The sequence below is a fragment of the Nilaparvata lugens genome, chromosome 2, assembly GCF_014356525.2.
Source record: "Nilaparvata lugens isolate BPH chromosome 2, ASM1435652v1, whole genome shotgun sequence".
In the NCBI taxonomy this organism is placed as follows: Eukaryota; Metazoa; Arthropoda; class Insecta; order Hemiptera; family Delphacidae; genus Nilaparvata; species Nilaparvata lugens.
In genome coordinates, this window is record NC_052505.1 from 91,165,877 (window position 1) to 91,189,772 (window position 23,896).

At 35.5% G+C, this 23,896-nt stretch overlaps 1 protein-coding gene across 1 annotated transcript in view; it reads right to left on the reverse strand.

Annotated features, from left to right (window-relative positions):
• Positions 1 to 3,836: 3,836 nt before the first annotated feature.
• The window catches only part of LOC120349720, a 68,791-nt gene continuing 48,731 nt past the window's right edge, over positions 3,837 to 23,896 (reverse strand). The window contains exon 15 of the mRNA XM_039420255.1: positions 3,837 to 4,028. Within this exon, the coding sequence (XP_039276189.1) occupies positions 3,837 to 4,028 (192 nt within the window). The remainder of the gene's footprint in view (positions 4,029 to 23,896) is intronic.

Consider the following 23,896-nt stretch of genomic DNA (forward strand, 5'->3'; position numbering starts at 1 on the left):
TCTGTAAAAATACAGATATAATCAGCTGATTAAAAGTGAATTGCTCATGTTCGCGGCGCGTAAATCTGTACGCACCTTTATATTATAGTCCGTGCAAATTCACTTCAGACTTTGAGGAATATGCAATGCAGAGAAATGGAGGGAGATCAGCCAGTTACAGTGATTATTCACCTTGAGATTATAAATATTCTCTCGAGTAATGTGCTACTATACAATCCAACAAGCGTAGTTTTTTCAAGCCTACACGAATGAATTATTGTTGAATCAAAGCTTCTGTAGTACTGTTGAAAAACACCTATCAAATCTATTAGTAGTGCGTTTGAAACGTAACAGCATAAACTTCAAACAGATTAATGAGTCTATTTCGACTGTGGACAGAACTAAATTGAGGGTACACATCACCGGTGGCTTTTGTGAATGAGCACATGATATTTCACAGGGATGAGAAGATGTAGCAGTGGAAATCGATTAGGCCTGCTGCATACAACGGGGCTTCTCAGTTGTTAATGACCTGAGAGAGAGAGAGGGAAGAGGATGTTTGATGCCGTAGGTACTAGCCAATCTAAGTTATTAATCCCTGGCTTTAGTTTTGTGCTACACATCCGCGGCATAGCTTTTGCCGGAATCCCGTTTCATCACTCTAAACAGAATCCGTACCTTCCTTACATAATCGACGGATTAAATATGGAGAAACTAATGTTTACCTTTCGAGCTGCAAACCCCTAGAGGAACCAAATGCCTCCTGCTCAGTAGTTGGGCATATCAATCCTAGGCTACAAACGATGCTGAACAGATGTATTCAATTAGGATTCTTGCTTACTTTGGGACTTAACTGCTGTATCAGTTGGTGGATATGAAACTGGTAACTAGCTTTCATTTCTAGGTTTAATTAAGTTTGTTTGCTAATTTGATTGTGTGGGAGGAAAGGTTGAGGTATTTCTTCAAAATAGAAAGAAAATACTGTACACTGATACTGTCATTACCACTATTAATATTTGTTTAGAAAAACTCCTCACTCCAGTACTCTTTTTTCCATGGTTCATGGTAAAACCTGTCAAATGCTCGTTATTTTATGTAAACCGTGCTCTGCAAGGGTCTATTTTAAAACTTGGCAAACTGAAAACTTTACCTACTGAAATCTTGTAGAATTTTAAATAGGCCTATAATCATCCTCGGTAAATTAAGAATCAATGTGCAAAATTTCAAGTTAATCAGACCAGTAGATCAGACGTGATAATGTGTAATTCTTGAATTTCCTATCCCGTACGTGTTTGAGCCAATTCTTTCCTTTATTATACAGGGTCCGGCAGTGAATCAGGCGATTTTGAAATAACTGTCGATGAACTTATTAAAAAAACTCTTATTCTTATCACCGTAATCTACATAGAAAAGCATTATAATTTAATTTACAATATTGTTCATTTCTTGAAAATTACGTCGGCAAGGGGACGTCCTTCTCTCGCAGCTTCCTAACTACGCGTTTGGTAATAAGCCTTCACGGTGAATGCACGTTGTGGAAAAATTGGATAAAACCGTTTCCAGACCTTCAATATACTTATATACTACTAATATACTTCAATAGATACTTCAATAAGTATTTTAATACAGTTGCTGAAGGATATATAAACTTATCTTCAAGGAATTCGGCTGGTGGAAGGAGATATGAGAGGACCTTTGATGCTCCCCATAATAAGCCTAAATCAGCTTTCCATTTCAAAGAAATAACATGTGATGAGGTACTCAATATTATCAATGGTTTAAAAAATAGCAGATCATCAGGGTGGGATGAAATTCCAACATTTATTTTGAAACGAACTGCTCAGCTTATTTCAAAACCTCTCTCACATGTTATCAATTTGTCGTTTGGAAGGGGGGAATTCCCAGATTTACTAAAATTCTCATCCATAAAGCCACTGTATAAGAAGGGTGATTCACAGGAAATGTCAAACTTCAGGCCAATTTCTCTGGGAACGGTATTTTCAAAAATATTTGAGAGAGCAGTTCATATTCAGTTGAATTCCTATTTTGAGAGAAATAATCTTTTCTGTGATTCCCAGTTTGGATTCAGGAGGGGTAGAGGTATTGACAATGCTGTTTTTGGACTGAATAAGGAGGCTCTTAGTGCTTTGGATGGATCGCAGAAGGTACTTGGTATCTTTTGCGATCTGTCCAAGGCCTATGATTGCGTGGATCATGACCTGCTTTTGTCCAAGTTGTGGCACTATGGTGTGAGGGGAGTTGAATTTTTGTGGCTGCAATCATTCTTGCGGGGTAGATACCATAGGGTTTCAGTTGTTGCTGATGGAATGGTTTTCAACTCTACTTGGTTGGCAATGAATCGGGGTATTCCACAGGGATCTATTTTGGGACCATTGCTCTATCTGGTATATGTAAATGATATCTCAAAGTTTGTTAATTATGATCTAACTCTATTTGCTGATGATACAACAGCTCTCATTAAGGGTGGAAATGTTGATTCTTTGATTGAGGGAGCAAAAACTTGTTTGAATGAGCTTAATGAGTGGTTCAACTATAATGGTTTGTCATTGAACCCTAGTAAAACCAAATTGGTGCCTTTTCATGCTCGAAATGCCCAGGGAACGTTTCATGTTAAACTAGACTCAGATACCACCTTGAAGCCCTCTGATGGAACCACTTTTCTGGGATTGTTCTTGGATAGTGATATGAAGTGGAAGTCTCACTCTTCTGAACTGTTGAGGAAGCTGAGTAGAGCAACATTTGCGGTGGGTGTGATCTCCAGGGTTGCAGGTACAAGTACAGCCTTAATTGTGTATCATGCGTATTTTGCATCCCATCTACGCTTTGGTATCATTTTTTGGGCAGAACAACAGAATTTGAATCTATTTTCAGGACTCAAAAAAAAGCTTTGAGGCGAATATTCGGCCTGACAGACAGGTGTTCTTGCAGACCCATATTTAGAGAACACTCCCTCCTTACAGCCCCGGCAGTTTATGTCTTAGAGTTAGCTCTATTTGTTTTTAGAAATAAGGACCGTTTCCAGGAGAGACAAGTTGCGCATTTATATAACACGCGATTCAGGGGACTCAGGTATCCAGAGCACAGGCTGACTCTCTTGGAGAAGGGCCCTTATTACATGGGCATCAAGGTTTACAATGTCCTACCACAGATAGTCAAGGAAAGTGCTACTCCTGGTTTATTTAAGAAAAAATTAAAAACCATTCTCATAGGTATGTGTCCCTATAAAGTTGAGGAATTTTTTGAGAAGATAGCCTCTACATGATTTGCCAATATAGTATGGTCACTGCTAGTGTTCTATTTATGTAATAGTTGGTTTGCCTTGGGTTGGGGTATGACAGTGGGTTATAACTGATCCACATTCAGGTTTTTTTTTCTCTTTCTTTTTCCCATTTGAATAATTAAATGACATTTCACACATCACTAGAGCCTAGCTCTGCTTTTGTGATTTTTACGTGAAGAATTGAATAAAATAAAATAAAATACCTGTAGTTACAGCATTTTGAGATATGTGACGAAATACGCGAAACTTGGTTCCGAAAAACAAGTTCCTTTAAGGTTTGAAGCAGATTTACAATGTTAAATGTACAATAAACACAAAATATTTTTTCACAGAACTTGTAGAAAACTTAATTTTGAAGAGAAATATGTAGAATAAATATAATAGACAAACGCAACCTTGAAAATATAATCCTTAATTAAATACAAAACGCATTAAAAAATAGAGAGCTTAACAGATTTTGAATATTTATGTATCTGATTTAATTCGATAAGATTCATACCGCATAATCTCCTACACGAATAATTCTGCTTCTTTTATAGAGGAAAATTGATGTATTCTACAATTTGTTGTCGCCTTTACTGGGGCGAATGTAGTTTGAATCAGAGCTGCAGCTCACCTCATGACAGGTCGATGAAAAAACAGTAAAGTGGTGGTAAAAGTAATGTGGTAGAAGTTTGCGACCGATAGTAAGCGCTGATCCGTTGCTTGTTGTGGCCGTAAAAAGCTGAGCCACGATTTCCGTGAGCGTCTAGAACATTCCACACGAAATGCCTTCTTGTTTACGGTTTCTTAAGATTCCTTTCAAATCTTACACACTTTTTACTGCCGCTAGAAAGGTCTTCTACTGCACTCATTACGGAATTTGGAAAAGTTTTATGGCTTTTTATGAAAAAAAAAATTAGAACCCTACCATTTTGATAGTACTTCTGTATCATTCATTTTTCAAGAAGTATTTTACGACGGCTTCAATTTTATTCTTGTATTCGAGGTGTGTCCTCTACCGTATTATAGGTATTGTATTGTAAATTTGTATTGGATTTTAGATATGATAGGATGGATTTTGAAGGGTTCCTCCTGTTTTTATTTGTGATTAGCTGTGATTCTCTCAGCTTGAATCTCTCAGCTCTCAGAATCTCAATTGAGCTTCTTTGTTGTTGAATCATTTACAATTTTGTGAGACCTTATTTTGTTTCTTGTCACGCGTTGCTCAAGAAACAAGATTAGTTGAATATATTTCACTGCACTTGATATCAACTCTATCAATCTATAGAAAATCAATGTTGATCTAGATTCACTCTTCAACTGCATTTCAATTTCTACAATTTCATTATTTCAGCAACTGTGGTATCAACGATTTTATTGCCATCCATTCCTAATACTTCTTTCAATATGGAAATAATATGATTCCATAAAAAATTAGATCATTCAAGAACTGCAAGATCAAGACAGGCTATGAACGGAATTTTTTAGGTTAGGTTTTTGTATCTTCGATTTTTTGTTGTTTATTTCTTCTTCGCCACTCTATTTGAGGTCAAATCATTATGTTTTAAAAATTTCCAGTTGTTTTTTTATTGTTAGTGATTGTTTATTCTATTTTAGGAGCCTCTCGCTGATGACAAATCATGCATGATTCAACATGTGTACACACATGCCCGTCCTTTCGTTTGTGGTCAGTCCTTATCTACTAGATACAAATGATTAATTGATTATTTGCCTTTATTGACCGAGCGAAGTGAGGTCTAAGATTCAAGTCGACGGTTTGGCATTTCTCTTAATGTTTAAATGTTTATATGTTGCGCATATTGTCTCTCGAACTTTCTCTGCTTTAAACTCGGGCTGTCCTGTTGCCAGTATGTCTTGAAGGAGATTAGCTTTTGATGTTAGCATTTTTGATACACCAACCCCAACAGCCATTAGACATTTTCGCACTGATATCTCGCCGACACGACATATACAGATAGGATTTACTCTGATGGACAGTATGAGAGGTGGCTGCGGTTTATAACTGCGCGAGGTCTACTGTTCACAGAACTACTAGTTAGGGTGGAGTTAGGACTCCAGGTCTTTTCTGCCACACAACCCTATCGTGATCATGATATCAAAAGCATTTTTTTTTTGCATAATGATCATGTATGCAAAAAAATGCAACTTATGTAGGACATTGAGGTCACCAGTATTCACGGAGATGTGGATTCTTTGGAAGTAGCATATTCACATACTCTTCCTCCTCTTGTCTTGGGAACACCAGTTTTGCTTTTCGAAGTAGGGTGCCCTCTAGATAGTTGGCATTCCTTGACGAAACTTAATTTTGTCTGGCCAGATCTGCGGCGGGCGGCATACGCAACCACGCAATTTCTGAGACTATCAGCTTTTATCTACTTTCTCGTTTAGTTGTTATGTGCAGCGCAGTAGATCATACTGCTCCGAGCTCCAAGAACTCACTAAACTTCATGAACATGCTCTCATTAAACAAACTTCACTTCTTGAAGTTGGTGAAAAGTTTTAGAAGGGTGAAACGATATTTGCAGACGGTTTCGATGAGCTATAGAATGTGGAAATGTGAGGCCAATCATCTCAATAAAGTAAAACAAATGTATTTTAGTTTTCAGATGAAGTGAAAGATTTGAATTAAGCAGTATTTACTCGCCGAGTTGAATGATTGAGTATATTGATATTGTTATTTATTATTTATTTTCAATGCAAATGACACTGATGTAATAACATTGGTAGATAAAATAATAGGCTAGGCGCACACCAGTTAGTCAAGACAAGACATGATCAGACACAATACTTCACATAGTTGCTTATGAATAATCAGTGTATATTGACTAGTCATTGATTATTAATTCATAAGGGAAATATATTTTCCTACAGATACCTTGAAAAGTGACCATTCCTGCACTAATTGCAGGCCGAAAAGAATCACTTTTCCGCTCTAGTGCGCAAAGTATTACTTTGCGTACTCCAGATTTGCAGCATGACAACGCAAAATAGTTGGTAGGTTATATGGAGCACCAGTGCAGGAAAATCAAAATTAAGTTAGTAACACTGACTGTGGTATAGTGAGGTCCACGTTATAATGGCAGTGGAGAACGGCGTTGCCTATTTATTATGTGCCTTGATTAATTTAATTATTATTCAATTTTAAATAAATTAAGGTTTTTATTAATAATAAAATTACACAGAAAAACATTTGATGGATTCCAGGGAATTTTACCCATAATTTCCCACTTTTCATATTCAATGGTTACTGTAGGAAAAATTTAATGTGAAATATGTGCGCAAAGTTTGCTGCACTCAAGAAACCATTATTCCGCACTCGCCTACGGCTCGTGCATAAACGTTTCTTTCGGTGCAGCAAACTGTCACTTTGCGCACTAGTTGCACAAATAACTATGTCAATGATTAAATGATACATTTTCATGATTAAGTTCAAAATTTGAACAATATTTTTCAAATATTCAAATATATAATTTTTTGTTAATTATATTTCTAAATTACCAAAAAACGATTTGGCAACGATTTTGCATCAAATGATTGACAAGTTTAGCAACATCAATGTTATTCAAATACTGCCATTATAACTTGATCCTTACTAAAATATGTTTATTGTACAAATGAATGCAAGTCATGATGGAAAAGGGTAGGGCTATCTGCTTTGCCGAATGATAGACAAGGATAGCAACACTAATATTAATCAAACACTGCCATTATAACATTGACTTCACTATAGTAGCTGGCTAACCGCTAAATATGTGAATTATTTCCATAGCATCTAACTTGACCAGTGCTGTAATGGCTTAGTTCATTTTGCCCGGCAATTCTCGCTTGGTTAACTGTTTCCACATGAATTGTTCCCCTGTTGACCAGATTTGTCTGCTCTGACCCGACTATTTCTTGTAACAACAGAGTTTATGCGCTCGTTGGACGGTCGGTCCCCTTGGCTTTGTTTTTCCTTCGATTATCACACCATTAGCTCTACATTCCACCTCATTTCCCATATTTGCATCATTATGATTTTTGTTTGCCTGATCGATCGAGTGAAATAAAAAGTGCTGATACCTGCATCGGTAGCCTACATGGTACATTATAAAATTGCAATATTAAAATAACATTCCATACATAAAAATCTGGTGTGGTACACTCACACACCTTTCTTTGCTCATTGATCTATAAGCCTCATTAACGAGGATAATTTAGTGAATAACATTATGCCGATTGGCAGCTAAATAATTAAAACTACGATTATACTATTGTGATTGTGTTCAGAGTGCATTTTTTTCTTTGTTTGAATTATGAAATTTCAGGATTTCTCAAAAGTTGTCAAAACAGCTGTTCTACAAATAAAATATCGACATGTGTTCTTTTGAATAAACTGCTCTACCTACCTACCTCACGCACAAGAAGGAGGTTTCAAAGTAAATTTCTCAAGGATAGGGTGGACCCCCTGTTAATTTCCTGTTATGATATATAACTATACAGGGTATGAATTTGAAAAAAATCGGCCAAGTCATTTTTGAGAAAATCGTGATAGAAATTTAACAAAATTCATTTTTCTCAGGAATATTACGGAGCTCCTGAAATTTTCCCAGAAATGAGACTCATGTCAGTTGATAGGGCTTATAAATAGCTATCTAGGGTATAAATTTAAAGAAAATCGTTAGATCCGTTTTCGAGATAACCGTGAAAAACATGGTTTTTTAGCCATTATCCGCCATTTTGAATTGAATTTTATTGAATTTCTTATTGTTGGATCCTCATGGTATAAGGACCTTAAGTTTGAAATTTCAAGTCAATCGGTTAATTAGGAATGGAGTTAATGTGTTCACAGACACACACACACACACACACACACACAACACACACACACACACACACAACAGAGAGAGAGAAAGAAAAAAAACAATAAATTGTATCCATTTGTATTCACTCAGCTGATATCTAACTTTGTTCCATTTAATATAACGTAAATTTAATTCTGAATACGATATAAAATGAATGGATATGATAAAAATAGATTCGATTTATTGTTTGGGAAAGTGGCTACTTTGACTAATCGCATACACAGCTGAACGCGGATCCGCACAAGTGAAAACCCACCTTGAGATATAGATTGCTCATACCAATGCAAAGCAGCTTATCTACAGCTCATTGGTGCAATCGCTATTCGATTGTTAGAACAGGTCAAATCGTGTATCTTATAGTTCTAGAAAGAACTGTTAAAAACTGCGTTATACACAGTCATTGAGAATCGCCGATGAAATAATTACCTGTTCTCGAATAGATAATGCTCATACAAAATCAAACCTTATTAATTGACCGAGCGAAGTGAGGTCTTAAGGTGCGTACAGATTTATGCGCCGCGAACATGAGCAATTCACTTTAAATCAGCTGATGCCAAGCTTTTTGTATCTGTATCTCACCGTTTCTGTAAAAATACAGATAAAGTCAGCTGATTAAAAGCGAATTGTTCATGTTCGCGGCGCGTATATCTCTGTACGCACCTTAAGATTAAAGTCGACGGTTTGGCATTTCTCTTGATGTTTAAATGTTTATATGTTGCGCATTTACGGCGAAACGCGGTAATAGATTTTCATGAACTTTGACAGGTATAATCCTTTTTAAATTGCGCGTCGACATATATACAAGGTTTTTGGAAATTTTGCATTCCAAGGATAATATAAAAGGGAAAAGGAGCCTCCTTCATACGTCAATATTACAGAAAAAATCAGACTATAGAATTATTCATCATAAATCAGCTGTCGAGTGGATTATAAATCGCATGCATTGAACGCATGCAGTTCAATATCTCAATGTAACTTGGTAAAAAATCAGCACTTATAACTATAAATATTATTATTTATTAGGTTAGGTTAACAATACAAAGATCGGAAAAGAAAAAATCTGGTGTGGTACACTCACACAACTTTCCTTGCTCATTGATCTATAAGCCTCATTAAGGAGGATAATTTTTAGGGAATAACATTATGCCGATTGGCGACTAAATAATTAGAACTACGATTATACTATTGTGATTGTGTTCAGAATACATTTTCCTTTGTTTGAATTATGAAATTTGAGGATTTTTTAAAAGTTGTCAAAACAGCTGTTCTACAAATAAAATATCGACATGTGTTCTTTTGAATAAACTGCTCTACCTACCTACCTCACGCACGAGAAGGAGGTTACAAAGTAAATTTCTCAAGGATGGGGTGGACCCCCTGTTAATTTCTCAGGGAGGAAACTCATGCCAGTTAATAGAGCTGATATATAACTATACAGGGTATGAATTTGAAAAAAAAAATCGGTCAAGTCATTTTGAGAAATCGAGATAGAAATTTAACAAAATTCATTCTTCTCAGGAATATTACGGAGCTCCTGCAATTTTCCCAGAAATGAGACTCATGTTAGTTGATAGGGCTTATTAATAGCTATCTAGGGTATAAATTTGAAGAAAATCGTTAGAGCTGTTTTTGAGAGAACCGTGAAAAACATGGTTTTTTAGTCATTATCCGCCATCTTGAATTGAATTTTATTGAATTTCTTATTGTTGGATCCTTGTGGTATAAGGACCTTAAGTTTAAAATTTCAAGTCAATCGGTTAATAAGGAATGGATTTATCGTGTTCACAGACAGACACACACACACACACACACACACCCACACACACAGACCAACACCCAAAAATCATCTTTTTGGACTCAGGGGACCTTGAAACGTATAGAAAACATGAAATTGGGGTACCTTAAATTTTTTTGGACAGCAATACTTTCCTTACCTATGGTAATAGGGCAAGGAAAGTAATGAAACGTATAGAAAACATGAAATTGGGTACCTTAAACTTTTTTGGAAAGCAATACTTTCCTTACCTATGGTAATAGGGCAAGGAAAGTAAAAACAGGTGCCCAATACTTCTTCAATTTCCTAATTTAATTTCAAATTGTCCAAATATTATATATAGGTCTAGTTAAAATGACTACAAGTACTACACGTTTTTATATTGTTTTTATTAATTTGAATTAAGTAGCTCATATAAGTGAAGAGATTTTGTAAAATCAAACTTTTTCATCTATTATGAGTTGAGCACTCTGTAGTCTCGGAAACACGTGAATAAAATATTGTTCTCAATTCAATTCAAAATCCTTTATTCTTTAAAATGTACTATACAATAAAATTGATAGACCCCTGAATGTACTTCAATGTCACTAATCTACTCATGTTAAAAACGTTGCTCTGTTTATCCCAATTTTAAATACTCATTTCACCAGAATGTCATTATTTATTCAAGTCAGCTATCATCAACGTTTACTTAGCTTGAAATCGTGGAAATTGAATTTGTTCCGCTCTGTAACAGTAATGCAGATGGAGCGAATTCATTCCACCAATGTAGGATGCATTGCAGCCTCTAATTGGGAGTTGCTAATTAGGTTGAGCTGTGGCGATAATTTGATAGTTTGCAATGCATGGAACAGTTGACAACTGAAAGCCCCTGAATATAATACACCAGTCAGCTCCCGTAATATGCTACCTGGTAATATGCTTCAGTAATTTGCATGTTTAGTATAGTTTCTGTCTGAATGCATAGCCTATAATTCAGTAAAACGTATTATACAGGATGTCCAAGAAAGGTGTTACAGCCGTAGACCATAAATTCTACATGAATACCCTAAATGAATTCTATCTGAGTACCCTTTTTAAAATTATTTCAATTACTTTTTAAATCGAGTCTTGATAATGGCATATAGCCGAAACATGTGACTAAATAACTACTACTCAGATTCAGATTTCTATTTATATTCAAAAGTAGCCCTAAAGAAAAAAGATACCATTTTACATGAAATTTGCAACAGAAAATTTCCAGTACAACTTTTTCATATCGACCTTAGTTTTTGAGATCTGTAGATTTCTCGATATTTTTGAAATAGACAAACTTACCGTCATTAAAACGTCCATAACTAGAAAACTATCAGACAAAATGTAATTCTAAGGATTTGGTTCGAAAGAGGAAGAAATTTCTAATAAGATTCTCACAAATTGTTTCTCTGTTTTGAAATTTTTATGAAAAAACTACATTTGTCGAGTTCATAGCCCAATTTCAAACAGTGGTTTCTCGATTTCTTCACGGTAACAATATATTTTCAATAGTGGAGAAACTTGGCCATTTTATAAGATTTCGAATGAGTATAAACTTTTTGAGAAAATATCAATACCAAAGTAATGATAACTGCAAATAGCATGTAGTATCTATGGTATTAGGTGTTACACCTTTCGGGAGTCACTCTGTATAGTACGCTCAATAGGTAGTTTTTAACTATGTGTAGTGTATTAATTTTGTGAAGTTTTTTGTGTTTTTTGTGGATTTTTTGACTTTGTAAATAGTTGATACTTATCTACAATATCTTGTTATAGGAATAATTTAGCCTATACTATTAAACGAGCAATTTCTGTTTATATGTTTTTTACTTTCCTTGCCCTATTACCATAGGTAAGGAAAGTATTGCTTTCAGAAAAAAATTAAGGTACCCCAATTTCTATATTTCTATACGTTTCAAGGTCCCCTGAGTCCAAAAAAGTGGTTTTTGGGTATTGGTCTGTATGTGTGTGTGTGTGTGTGTGTATGAGTGTATGTGCATCTGTGTACACGATATCTCATCTCCCAAATTAACGGAATGACTTGAAATTTGGACTTAAGGTCCTTCCCCTATCAGGATCCAACACGAACAATTTCGGTCAAATGCATTCAAGATGGCGGCTAAAATGGCGAAAATGTTTTCAAAAACAGGGTTTTTCGCGATTTTCTCTCGAAAACGGCTTCAACGATTTTGATTAAGTTATACCTAAAATAGTCATCGATAAGCTCTATCAACTGCCACAAGTCCCATATCTGTAAAATTTCAGGAGCTCCGCCCCATCTATGCAAAGTTTGATTTTAGATTCCCAATTATTAGGCTTCAGACAAAATTTAAACAAAAAAAATCGAGTGGAAAAGATTGAGCATGAAAATCTCTACAAGTAAAAAATGTTCAGTAACTTTTTCACCTAAAATTGAAAATAAGCTCGAAATTTGAGAAAATGTGATTATCCAATTGCAAACTGTTAGCAACTGTTGATTCTATTAAATGATTCACTATGAAGAGAGGCCGACCTCGTATGTCTCCAGCGTTATTGTCGTCACCAGCTGGCTCAGATCTTTGTTTATAAGTAGACTTGAGATGCGCGTGATACTAAATCAGTGATCAATTTTCATAACGGCAAGGAAAGTTGTGTGAGTGCGCCACACCAGATTTTTTTTATTGTTTATATCCTGTATATGACGGGATCTCAAAAACGGCTCTAACGATTCTCACGAAATTTTTAACAAAGTAGGTTTATGATATGAAGATTCGATTGCACTAGGTCTCAACCCTGGGATAACTCGCTGAAGGACATTAAAAGGATAAATACGTCCTTGGAAAAACAGCTTGAATTTTGTCGTCTGTCACCGTAATGGAAGTGAGTGAGTGAGTGAGTGCATGTGTGGGTTATCCTCAGCTGATCTCACGAGAAAAAATAATCCAGCAAGAAAAACTCATTTTTGTTTTTTCTCTTCTTTTAGAAAACTTCAGAAAGTCCAAAATAGTAACTATATCCTGTTAGTGTAGAATAATAGTACATAGTATTTTAACAAATATTGTAGCAAACATAGTATATCATTCCAATGCAATTCATAGTATATCTATTTGTAATTGATGATGTGTTTGCTTTTTGAATTTATTGTGAATGAATTGTTATTTTGTTGAGTGATAGTAGCTTAACCTATATTTTGATTTGGGCTGTAGTATAAATTTGAAAAGGGAAAGTTTTGGGCAATAGCCTGTTTTTTCTTTTCCGACTACTGCATTGTTTACTCTATCCAATAAATAAATAATATCCTCATTAGCCTACGTAACCTTTTCTAGACTAATTTTTAATCAAAATTCGGAAATTAAATAGTAAGGGCTGCAATTTTTGTATAAAGAATTACTATATTTACATAGTACCTGTAGTAAGAGATAAGTCTGTTTTATTTTCAAATTTTCATCCTATGGTTATGTTTGCATGTCATTGATGGATAAGTGAATAAATAAGCAGAAGAATGAAAATATTCAACGTTTGATAATATTGTTATCTTCTTCTTTAGCTTCAATCATTGATTGGTAGGCAGCCTTCCATAGTTTTCTGTCCTGAGCTATACTTTTCAGTTGGATATAGCTCTGGATCCCTAGATTTTTGGTAACTTGCTTCAGATATTGTAGCCGGGGTCTTCCACGAGCCCTTTGTCCAATCATCAAATGTGTTATAAACTTTTCATATTCTCAGAAAAACCTAGATTATTAAATTCAAACTTCACTGCCGCTCTATTGAATGTAACAACAGATGAATATTATACAATATTCAGAATGGTAGCTATACATCACTCAACTTCCTTTTTATATCACTGATGTTTTCAAATTTTGGAAACAAAGTGAAATCTTCGAAACAATGACAAATAATCTAAAACAATAGATGTCATATATTTTCATATGTTGGAAACAAATGAAAATGTGTCACATGCTGCAGTGAAATTGTATTTTGATTCATTTTTTGATCGAGGTTGAACAAGTTGCTTATTGGCTGCTGTTTTTCCTTAGAAAGTGGTGGGGCGGGGTTTCGTGCAGGTGATTGCAGTTATTCTTCCTTGCTCTTTGCCATCCATCTCAACCCCACCTGTTTCCTCTCTTTCTACTGCCCTTTCCAACTTATTTTCCTTCCTTTTCCTGAATTTCGTTTCTTTACTTGAGCTGTATTCCATTCTCGGACTTATTTCATTACATTTCACTCTCCGTTACTCCTAATTTTTCTTCCTTCTTCTGCATTGGGTTACTTCACTTGCATCGTATTCCATTCACAGACTTATCTCATTCATTTCTACTTTCCTTTCCATCTTTTTCTCCTTCTTTCTTAAGAATTTAATTTCTTCACAACTCTAATCCATTCGCAGACTTAGCTCCTTTCTTTCTACTCTCTTTTTCACCCCATTTTCCTTCTTCCTCCTGGATTTTGTTTCTTCATTTGCACTGTATTCCATTCCCATATTTATCTCTCTCTTCTCTCCACCTCATTTTCTTTCTTATGAATTCCGTCCCTCCACCTTGCTCCGTATTCCAGTTTAAAACGTATTTCCTTTCTTTCTACTCTCCTTTCCTCTTCATTTTCCTTCTTTCTCCTGCATTTCGTTTCTTCACTTGAACTTCAATCCTTTTGAGGACTTATTTCCTTTCTTTCTACTCACCTTTCCATCCCATTCTCCTTCTTTCTCCTGAATTTCGTTTCTTCACTTGAACGTCATTCCTTTTGCAGACTTATTTCCTTTCTTACTACTCTCCTCATCCCATTCTCCTTCTTTTTCCTGAATTTCGTTTCTCCACTTGAGCTTCATTCCTTTTGCAGATTTATCTCCTCCCTTTCTACTCTCCTTCTCACCCCATTCTCCTTCTTTTTCCTGCATTTCGTTTCTTCACTTGCATTGCATTCCATTCCCATTCATGCATTCACTTGCATTGAGTTTTTCATTTCTTTCCACTCTTCTTTATAGGTAATTTTCCTTCTTTCTTTTGCATTTAGTATGTTCACTAGAACTTCATTCCATTCCCCCATGTTTCCTAATTTATTTCCAATCTCTATACTCTCCTTTCCGCCTCATTTTTCTTCTTTCTCGTGAATTTCGTTTCTTCACGTGCACCCTGTATTCCATTTGCAGACGTATTGATCGGTGTTGTCTATACAAGCACCAGTTGCCTGAGTAGACTTGCTGCATTGTTTCAGCGTTCTAGACCCTATCCACTTATATGTACTTATTTTATTGTATATGCTGTTTATGCTCTTAGGCTGGGTTTTGGTTTGTGCGTAAATGCCGTCGTCGACCACGACAGGGTGAGAAACTCAGATTGGATAGATTTCAATTTGTCTAAATAACCTAAAAGATTATATTCAATTATGTTTTAATGGGGGTAGTTGAGTTTATACTTTGTTATACTTTTAAATGACAATATGTTGATATTATTAGAAACTAATTATTATTATCATTATTAAACTAAAATCCAAATTAAATGCTGTAATTTATGTTTTTTGTTTAATAATAATAATTAATTCATAAAATTGAATCGTGGAATCATTGACCATTTCAATTTTGTACTAATTTCCATCTGTAATAATTAATTCATTTGAATAATTTTAATATCGCAGTAATTTCCATCCATTATTAGAAACGTTTTGATTCTTGAATAATAAACACAAATAATGAAAAGTTATGCTGTCTTAGCACACTTGAAATTTGGACAATATGAATGTCAACAATGCTTGCCGTCGTCGACTGCGGAAATTTAAACACAAACGTAAATACACCTTTAGGATGTAGTAGATGTTACAGTGTATAGTGGATTTTACGTTATAATGGTAGTAGATAAAGAAAGAAGAATAGTTTCGCCAATTTTCTGCCTTGCCACTGCCTTCTATAGAGGATGGCTGATCCGGTGTAATATTTACTGTTTAAGCTTTATTAAAACTAGTAGTTCTGTGAACAGTAGACCTCACGTAATATTCTCATCCATAAGTACCTGATTAAAACTATAGACCTTATGGAAATACAGCAATAGACTGGCTTCTCCACACATCTGTGTAATCACTTGTCAGCTGATTTATGATGAATAATTCTATAGTCTGATTTTTACTCTAATATTGGCGTATGAAGGAGGCTCCTTTTTCCTTTATATTATCCTTGAAATGCAAAATTTCCAAAAACCTTGTATATACGTCGACGCGCAATTAAAAAGGAACATACCTGTCAAATATCATGAAAATAAACATATAAACATTCAAACATTTAAACATTAAGAGAAATGCCAAACCGGCAGAATCTTAGACCTCACTTCGCTCGGTCAATAATAAATTATATTTTCATCGTCAAGAAGGTATATTTTTGAATAGATATAGATTTCTATAATTGAGATTAAATATTTTGTTAATTCATTATATTCCAGCATTGTTGAAAAACTATCTGGCAACTTCGTGGATCTAGTGAAGGATAGCGATAACTGCTTTGTCGAATGACGAACAAGGATAACAACACCAATGTTAATCAAATACTGTCATTATAATGTGGAACTCACTATAGCGTTCTAGACAATATGTACTCATTTCATTGTATGTGCTGAATATGGTCTTAGGTTGTGATAGATGTTGTAGTATAGGAGTGGAGGCCTTACTACCTTTCTCGGTTTGTTAGCAACATGTTTGCCTATGGTTCATTGAACTGATGACACCCGGTTGTCATCGACATTCTATTGGATGTGATGGCGCTCTCCTTCCCACTACATCATCTCTCTTCTTCTTTTTCTTCTCTGTATTATCTTCTGTTTATTTTCTTCTTCTGTCTTCCTTTCTTCCTTGTTCTGTTTCATCTCTCCATCACTCCCTCTCTTCCGGTACAGTAGAACTTTGTTCTGACGGGACAGGATTTGTTGAATTACTTCAAATAATTTGATTTTCTCTTCTATAGAAATTTTTATTATAACATTTCTGAAACCTCTTTCTTTCTCTCTCCCTTTCCGCTGCACTTTCTATCATGGATCTCTGTGTTATCTTCAGTTTTTTCTGTCCGGAATGTGAAAATAATGCTGTACTAGTAATCACACGTGTCTTCGTTCTACCTCTCAATTTTTCTCTCTCATCTCCAGTATTTCCCTCATTTCGCTTTTTCCTCTTTCTACTTTCCCTCTTTCACTCTCCTCCCCTCACTCCATATCCCTTCTTCACTCACTCTATCTCTCTTCATTTTGTAATCACACGTGTCTTTCTTTCAGCTCTCCATTTTTCCCTCTCATCTCCCGTATTTCCCTTCTTCCTCTCTCTCCATTCCCTCCTCCGCCCTCCTCTCCACACTCCATATCCCTTCTTCACTCACTCTATCTCTCTTCATTTTGTAATCACTCATGTCTTCTTTTAGCTCTCAATTTTTCTCTCTCATCTCCCGAATTCCCTTCTTCCTCTCTCTCCATTCCCTCCTCCGCCCTCCTCTCCACACTCCATATCCCTCTCTTATTCCCATCTATTCACTCTATCTTCTTCATTTTGTAATCATACGTGTCTTTCATTCAGCTCTCCATTTTTCCCTCTCATCACCCGTATTTCCCGTATTTCCCTTCTTCCTCTCTCTCCATTCCCTCCTCCGCCCTCCTCTCCTCACTCCATATCCCTTCCTTACTTCCATCTATTCACTCTATCTCTCTTCATTTTGTAATCACACGTGTCTTTCTTTCAGCTCTCCATTTTTCTCATTCATCTCCCGTATTTCCCTTCTTCCTGTCTTTCCATTCCCTCCACACTCCATATCCCTTCCTTATTCCCATCTATTCACTCTTTCTATCTCTATTTGTTTCTCTTTCTCTCATTTGCATGAGGTTTTGACGACTGTTAGCGATCTGACTGATCGTTTACTTTGCCTCGCTAGCTGGTTGCCTTTGCCTTTTGCCTTCACCGCATATATGTATGTCATCACCTTCTTCTGCCCATGCATTATGCCCAGCTCCTCACTCCACCAACCCAGCAGGTCTACTGCTGTGTACCAACAAACATTCAAAGCTGTTTTATCAGCCATGAACTTCTTTCTGCTTTCGAAAGAAACCTTTATTGTAGTGCTTTATCAGTGCTCGGGCTCTATCGGATGTATGTTATGAATTCTATGTTTATCGCTATGAATCGTGATTTGTTTGTGGTTGTGAATACTACATCCATTACGTATTTAAATCAATCTAATCATCATCTTCATGGAAAAGGTATGACTGCCTCTTTCGGTCCAAGTTTAAAAAGGCTATTTCAAAGACTTACTTCAGCAAAAAATATTTAGTTATGAAAGTTAATCGATATGATTTGAGGAATGAGAGGTATGTTGTACCATTTACTTCGAATAATTTAGCCAGAAACACCTTAATCTACATTGTGCCTGAAACTTTCAATGATTTACCCGATAATTGTGCTGAGTTTGTTAATATGTGCCTGTTGAAAAGAAATTTAAAGATTTGGTTGAATAATTACACTTTAGATGTAACATAATGTAACTCATTATTGTATTGTATTGTTGTAATCACTCTGTTCTATTTTTTGTATGTAAGTTCAGGTTGACTATAATTATATTATAACACTTTCGAGATTTTTGAGAGCTGAGCCAAAGATTAATTGATTAATATCATGATAATTTTAACTGTTGAGTAAATCTAACAGTGTAATAAACTGATAAGTAAATTTAACTGTTGAGTAAAAATAAAGTTCACTGATATATGTATATTTCAATTTACATGTTTTGTACATAGTTCCTTGTCAAGCAGCCTCTTTGAGGTTCGCTTAAGGTAGCTTATTATTCAATAAACGTTTTTTCTATTCTATTCTAAGACCGGAACAGGCAGTCATGCCTGTACCGTGCAAGTCAGATGATGAAAATGAAAATCAATACTAGAAATTTTAGGAAATTTGTGTTTCACAATATTTTTAGAACCAAATAAATTGAATGAACTTGCTCATTCATAAAATCGAAAGTACGAATGTTGTTGAATACCTTATTTCTGTCAATAAAAGTTCACCACCGTTGGAAGGGTGACCACTTGAGCCAAACGCTCTGACTATTATTAATAAGAAAAATTGCTTCCCGGTGGTTCGGAACCCAACTGAAACTGTAGGTTCACTCATCTCTCATTATCATCTGTCTCATTACCCACGCACAAACCCTAAAGCTCATTTGGGCATTAAGCTCAGCATAAAAATAATCAATATCCATTCTAAAATGTTCATGAATGAAGTTAGCCAGAAATTGATGCTATATAAACAATGGTTTCAACTCTTAGGGCCGGTTTCCGAGCTCGGGATTTAGCTAAGTTCTAGACTTTAAACAGCTGGAGTCAGAAAATTGTTTTCCGAAAAGGGGCATAGTCGCAGTTTTTATGATCTTTATTTTCTCATTTCTATAATTGGGAACGTTTTTCCTTGAAGAAATGAAACATTCCTAAATAATTCAAAATAGATGAAACTGTACACCGTTTTCTCTTTATTTTATTTTGTGTTCAATTTTCTAGTTTTTCGAAATTCAATTTAAACGTGGACTGCGTCTACGCCCCGTTACGGAAATCGAATTTTCTGACTCCAGCTGTTTAAAGTCTAGAACCTGGCTAAATCCCGATCTCGGAAACCGGCCCTTAATGAGTGATTGAGACTTATTAATTTATACAATCTATTATTTAAATTTTCGCTTTTCTACGTCTTTGATGGTTACATTAGTATCGCTTTGCGGCGGAATTCCCAAACAGTTGTCTGATAGTGTGATGAGATCGACCGCAAGCTTTCCACAACAAGATTGCATCAAGAAAACAAAATGAGAAAGGGGGTTTCGAGGAAGAAATATCATTAGGCCAGAGTCCCCTCTTCTTCAGACATGCCACGAGGGAAGTTTCCCTCCGTGAATTCATTTCTGCCATGGCCCCAGAAATGCCAAGAACTTTCTGCCTCCGTATGCTACCTGCCTGCCAGCATATACGTTTCACGCTAAACTAATATTTCGAATACGCGTTGCGTGCAAGACCACTGCAAAGTAATTCAAGAAAATATTTGGAACGTGCTCGGTTGAGGTCTGAGGTTGAGATAGTGTTGGGGGGGGGGAGTAGCTGAATAACATGCATTCGCCTATCTACTCCCATCAGCACTGTCAACAGTATATTACACTCTATATGCCCTCCTAGATTGTGCTCTGTTAATATTGTAGACTAATATTTTTAATGTACATTTTTCTTTTCTTCAGTTTTTTTTTGTATGAAGGAATTCTTTTCCTAGTAAAGAAAGATATCTATAGTGAGGTTCACTTTATAATGGCAGTGGAGAAAGATTGGACATCGTTGCCGATTCTCTGCCTTACCACTGCCTTCTGTAGAGAATAGCTCTACCGGTATATCTACTGTTGATTATTGTTAAAAATGATCTGTGGGAAACGAATCTAATAATATTGTTATTCTTATATCTAAAGCAGTGTCCAAATGTTCGACAAACACGTTTGTTGAAACAGTTTGGGTAAATTTTATTATGTTTGACAGACAATGTTTGCCCGTGGGCCAGTGTGGACGCGTCACCAAACAAAATATTTGTAAATGGGGAGAACAGGTTTTATGTTTTCCAGCTGTCAACACTGAAAATGTTTGGAAAAACAGTAATTTTTTGTTCGACAAACAATGGTTGTCCAAACGTTTTAAAATGTTTGTCCCTGAGCTCCTCAACAAACATGTTTGCCGAACATGTATGTCGAACATTTGTTCACTGTGGACTCGCTTAATAAGAAGTTTAGGCATTTTTCACCGTTATACAATAACAAAACTTTTCTGCATCATACATATATTCTACATCATTGTATTTTATGTGAAACGATAGATTCTGAATGTAATAATTCTCTATCAACAATTTGATAGCCGGCCAGCCAACAGTGACAGAGACCAGTAAAAATATAATTCCCTCAAATTCGGATGGGATTATTCTTACTCACTCGGCCGGTCTGAATGTAAATAGTCCAATCAGAACTCGTGGTAATTATATTTTCACTGTCACTGTTGTGTGCAAATTTAGTGTTCACCCTTTAGTCTGCTACCTGTTCGTGGGTTCGAATCCCGCCGGTAGGCATGGACGTTTGAACATATCATCAAATCACCCACGCACAAGCAAAAAAGCCCATGTAGGCATCATCAATAAAAAATTGAAAGGATATGAATGTTTAATTACGCTCAAGCCCATGTGCTTGGTAAACTTATCTTATTTGTTGTGTGAGAAACCATTAGATTCTCTCATATTTGACAACGAAAATATGGAGGTAAAGATCTACCTCTCTTGCTCGACTTTATTGACTGAATATTGTTTGAGTAAACGCGATGTTTCTTGTATGAAAATTTTGTGACATCCTGCTTCAGAATCAGTATATTTCTCAATCTACCAATTTTGAAATGTAACCAGATTGAAATCAAACCAACAATAGCTTTTTATCGTAGATTTTACAAGAGTGTTACAAGATATGCTTTTCCAGATGCTATAAAAATTGAACAGAAATTGCCCTGTATTCTTTTATTGACAACTTCACGAGGAAAAAGGATACTTTGGCAAAGGTAATGCCATAAACGCGGAACTGAATGGGATTGTAGAATGTGCACTTGCAACTTCCGCATTATTGCCCGCCCTGGAGCACAGAAGCACTTTGATCTCATCTCTGTATTTGCAGTAGGGTCCTGCCACTGTTCCGTATTGTGCGCCAGTCATGCAATACACGCGTTATTTGTCCCATATGTGCGTCGTTGGACATGGCACTCTGTGCCTCTATCTCATGCTATCTATACTATGTATGTTCGAATCTGTAATCAAAACTGATTCTCGTGTCGCTGTTTCCTGATAATTTTGAGCATATCCATATTCCTCCACTGTTGTTGTTGTTGTTGTTGTTGTTGTTGTACTGCTCTCACTGGAAACTATTAAGGAAATCCAAATGTTTTCTCTGTAAGAAATTTTGTTTTTGACTGGATGAGAATTACTGACTTATGAGAGTTCTAGACCAATAGCGAGGCTTCACCTTGATAGGTCAAAGCTTTCACCAATAGCAGTGCTCGTCCGTTAGTACAAATACTTGTAGTTCCAGTTTCCAGAGATTGATAATAGTATAAAAGAAAATTGGAAATCCAAGTACTGAACGTACTTAGTACTGTTGTGATTGAACAATTTTAAAAGGGTACTTAGATTTCTAATTTTTATTTACATTTAAGAGTAGCCTTAAAGAAAAAATACAATTGATAATAGTGTAACAACCAAAACTGGTATCTCGATTCACAATAAATATGTGGTTGGAAGACAACTAGTCTTTTTATTTAGTATGGATTGCATAAGTATTCAACTGATTAACAGTATTCAATTTTTTTTTTAACTTACTCATCAAGCAAAATTTTAGTTCCTATTACAAGTAGAAATCATAAAATTCATTATTAACCGAGAGAATTGAGGTCTGAGATTCAAGTCGACAGTTTTGCTTCTCTCTTTATGTTTTTATGTTTATGTTCCGCATTTACGGCGAAACGCAGCAACAGATTTTCATAAAATTTGACAGGTATGTTCCTTTTTGAATTTCGCGTCGACGTATATATAGGGATATTTTGTATTTTAAGGATAATAAAAAAGGAAAAGGAGTCTCCTTCGAACGCCAATATTACCGTAAAAATCAGACTATAGAATAAATTATTCAACATAAATCATCTGTCGAGTGGATTATTAATATCTCAATGATGATGATAATAATAATAATAATATCTCAATGTAACTGATATTAATATCTCAATTTAACTTGGTAAAAATTCAGCTGTCGTGTGGACTATTAATTATTGCAAGCAATGAAACAAGCAATTGATAACTCGAAGTAGCATATTATCAGAGACAAGCAATATACTTATGCTTATCCTTTAACTATGATATTATTTTCTCCCGATTTTTCTCTGCTTTCAACTCGGTAAGCTTTTAATGTAGTAGCATAGTTGTTTACAAAAAATTATTAGCATTGTAATGCTACTATCATCTACATCATCATGAACATCATCCTCACCATTATATAATTAATATTAATTATTATTGTCCTTACAACAACCCAAACAGCCATTAGTTGTTTACACACCAATATCTGGCCGACATCTCAGGACAGGACATAATTCACTCTGATGGACATTAGTAGAGCAGGCTGCGCGAGGTCTACTGTTCACAGAACTTCTAGTAGAAAAATTGATATGATATTCATCAGTGAGATTTAGAAAGTTATATTATGTAGAATAATATTCTTGTTCAGTTTCACATTTTGTAAATCTGTCATGTTCAATACAGGTATATTAACATCGTAGAAAAATTGATATGTTATTCATCAGTGAGATTTAGAAGATTATATTATGTAGAATAATATTCTTTTCAGTTTCACATTTTGTAATCTGTCATGTTCAATACAGGTATATTAACATCGTAGAAAAATTGATATGTTATTCATCAGTGAGATTTAGAAAATTATATTATGTAGATTAATATTTCTTTTCAAAGTTTCACATTTTGTAAATCCGTCATGTTCAATATATTAACATCCAATAACCTATTCCATAAAACCTCATAACAGGTGTCAACTCCTTTTTAGCCTAGTAGGCTTTGTACCATATTATGAAACGTTCAACAACAAAGTAATAGATTTCACTTGAACAATGTTTAGCCTGCCATTTAGCGGTGGGAGCAGTGTGTGTATATGGTGTATGTGTGTTGGTAGAGTGTTTGTGGTTGAAGACAACTGCAGTTGACAGGTGGTGTAGAAAGAGATAGCGATGGTGAATGTGCGTGCGTGGGCGATAATGTGCCGGTGTGTCAATGAATGCAATTTGACAGGTTCGATTCTTGGCCCTCGCGGTTTGTGTTGGTGTGTTTGTGTGTGAGTGGTATGCCGTATGTCGTCAGCAGGGGGTGTTGGATAGTTGAGGGTGGTGGGGGGATGGAGTGTCATTTTTGTTGGTTGGTGGGGGTGGGGTACATAGG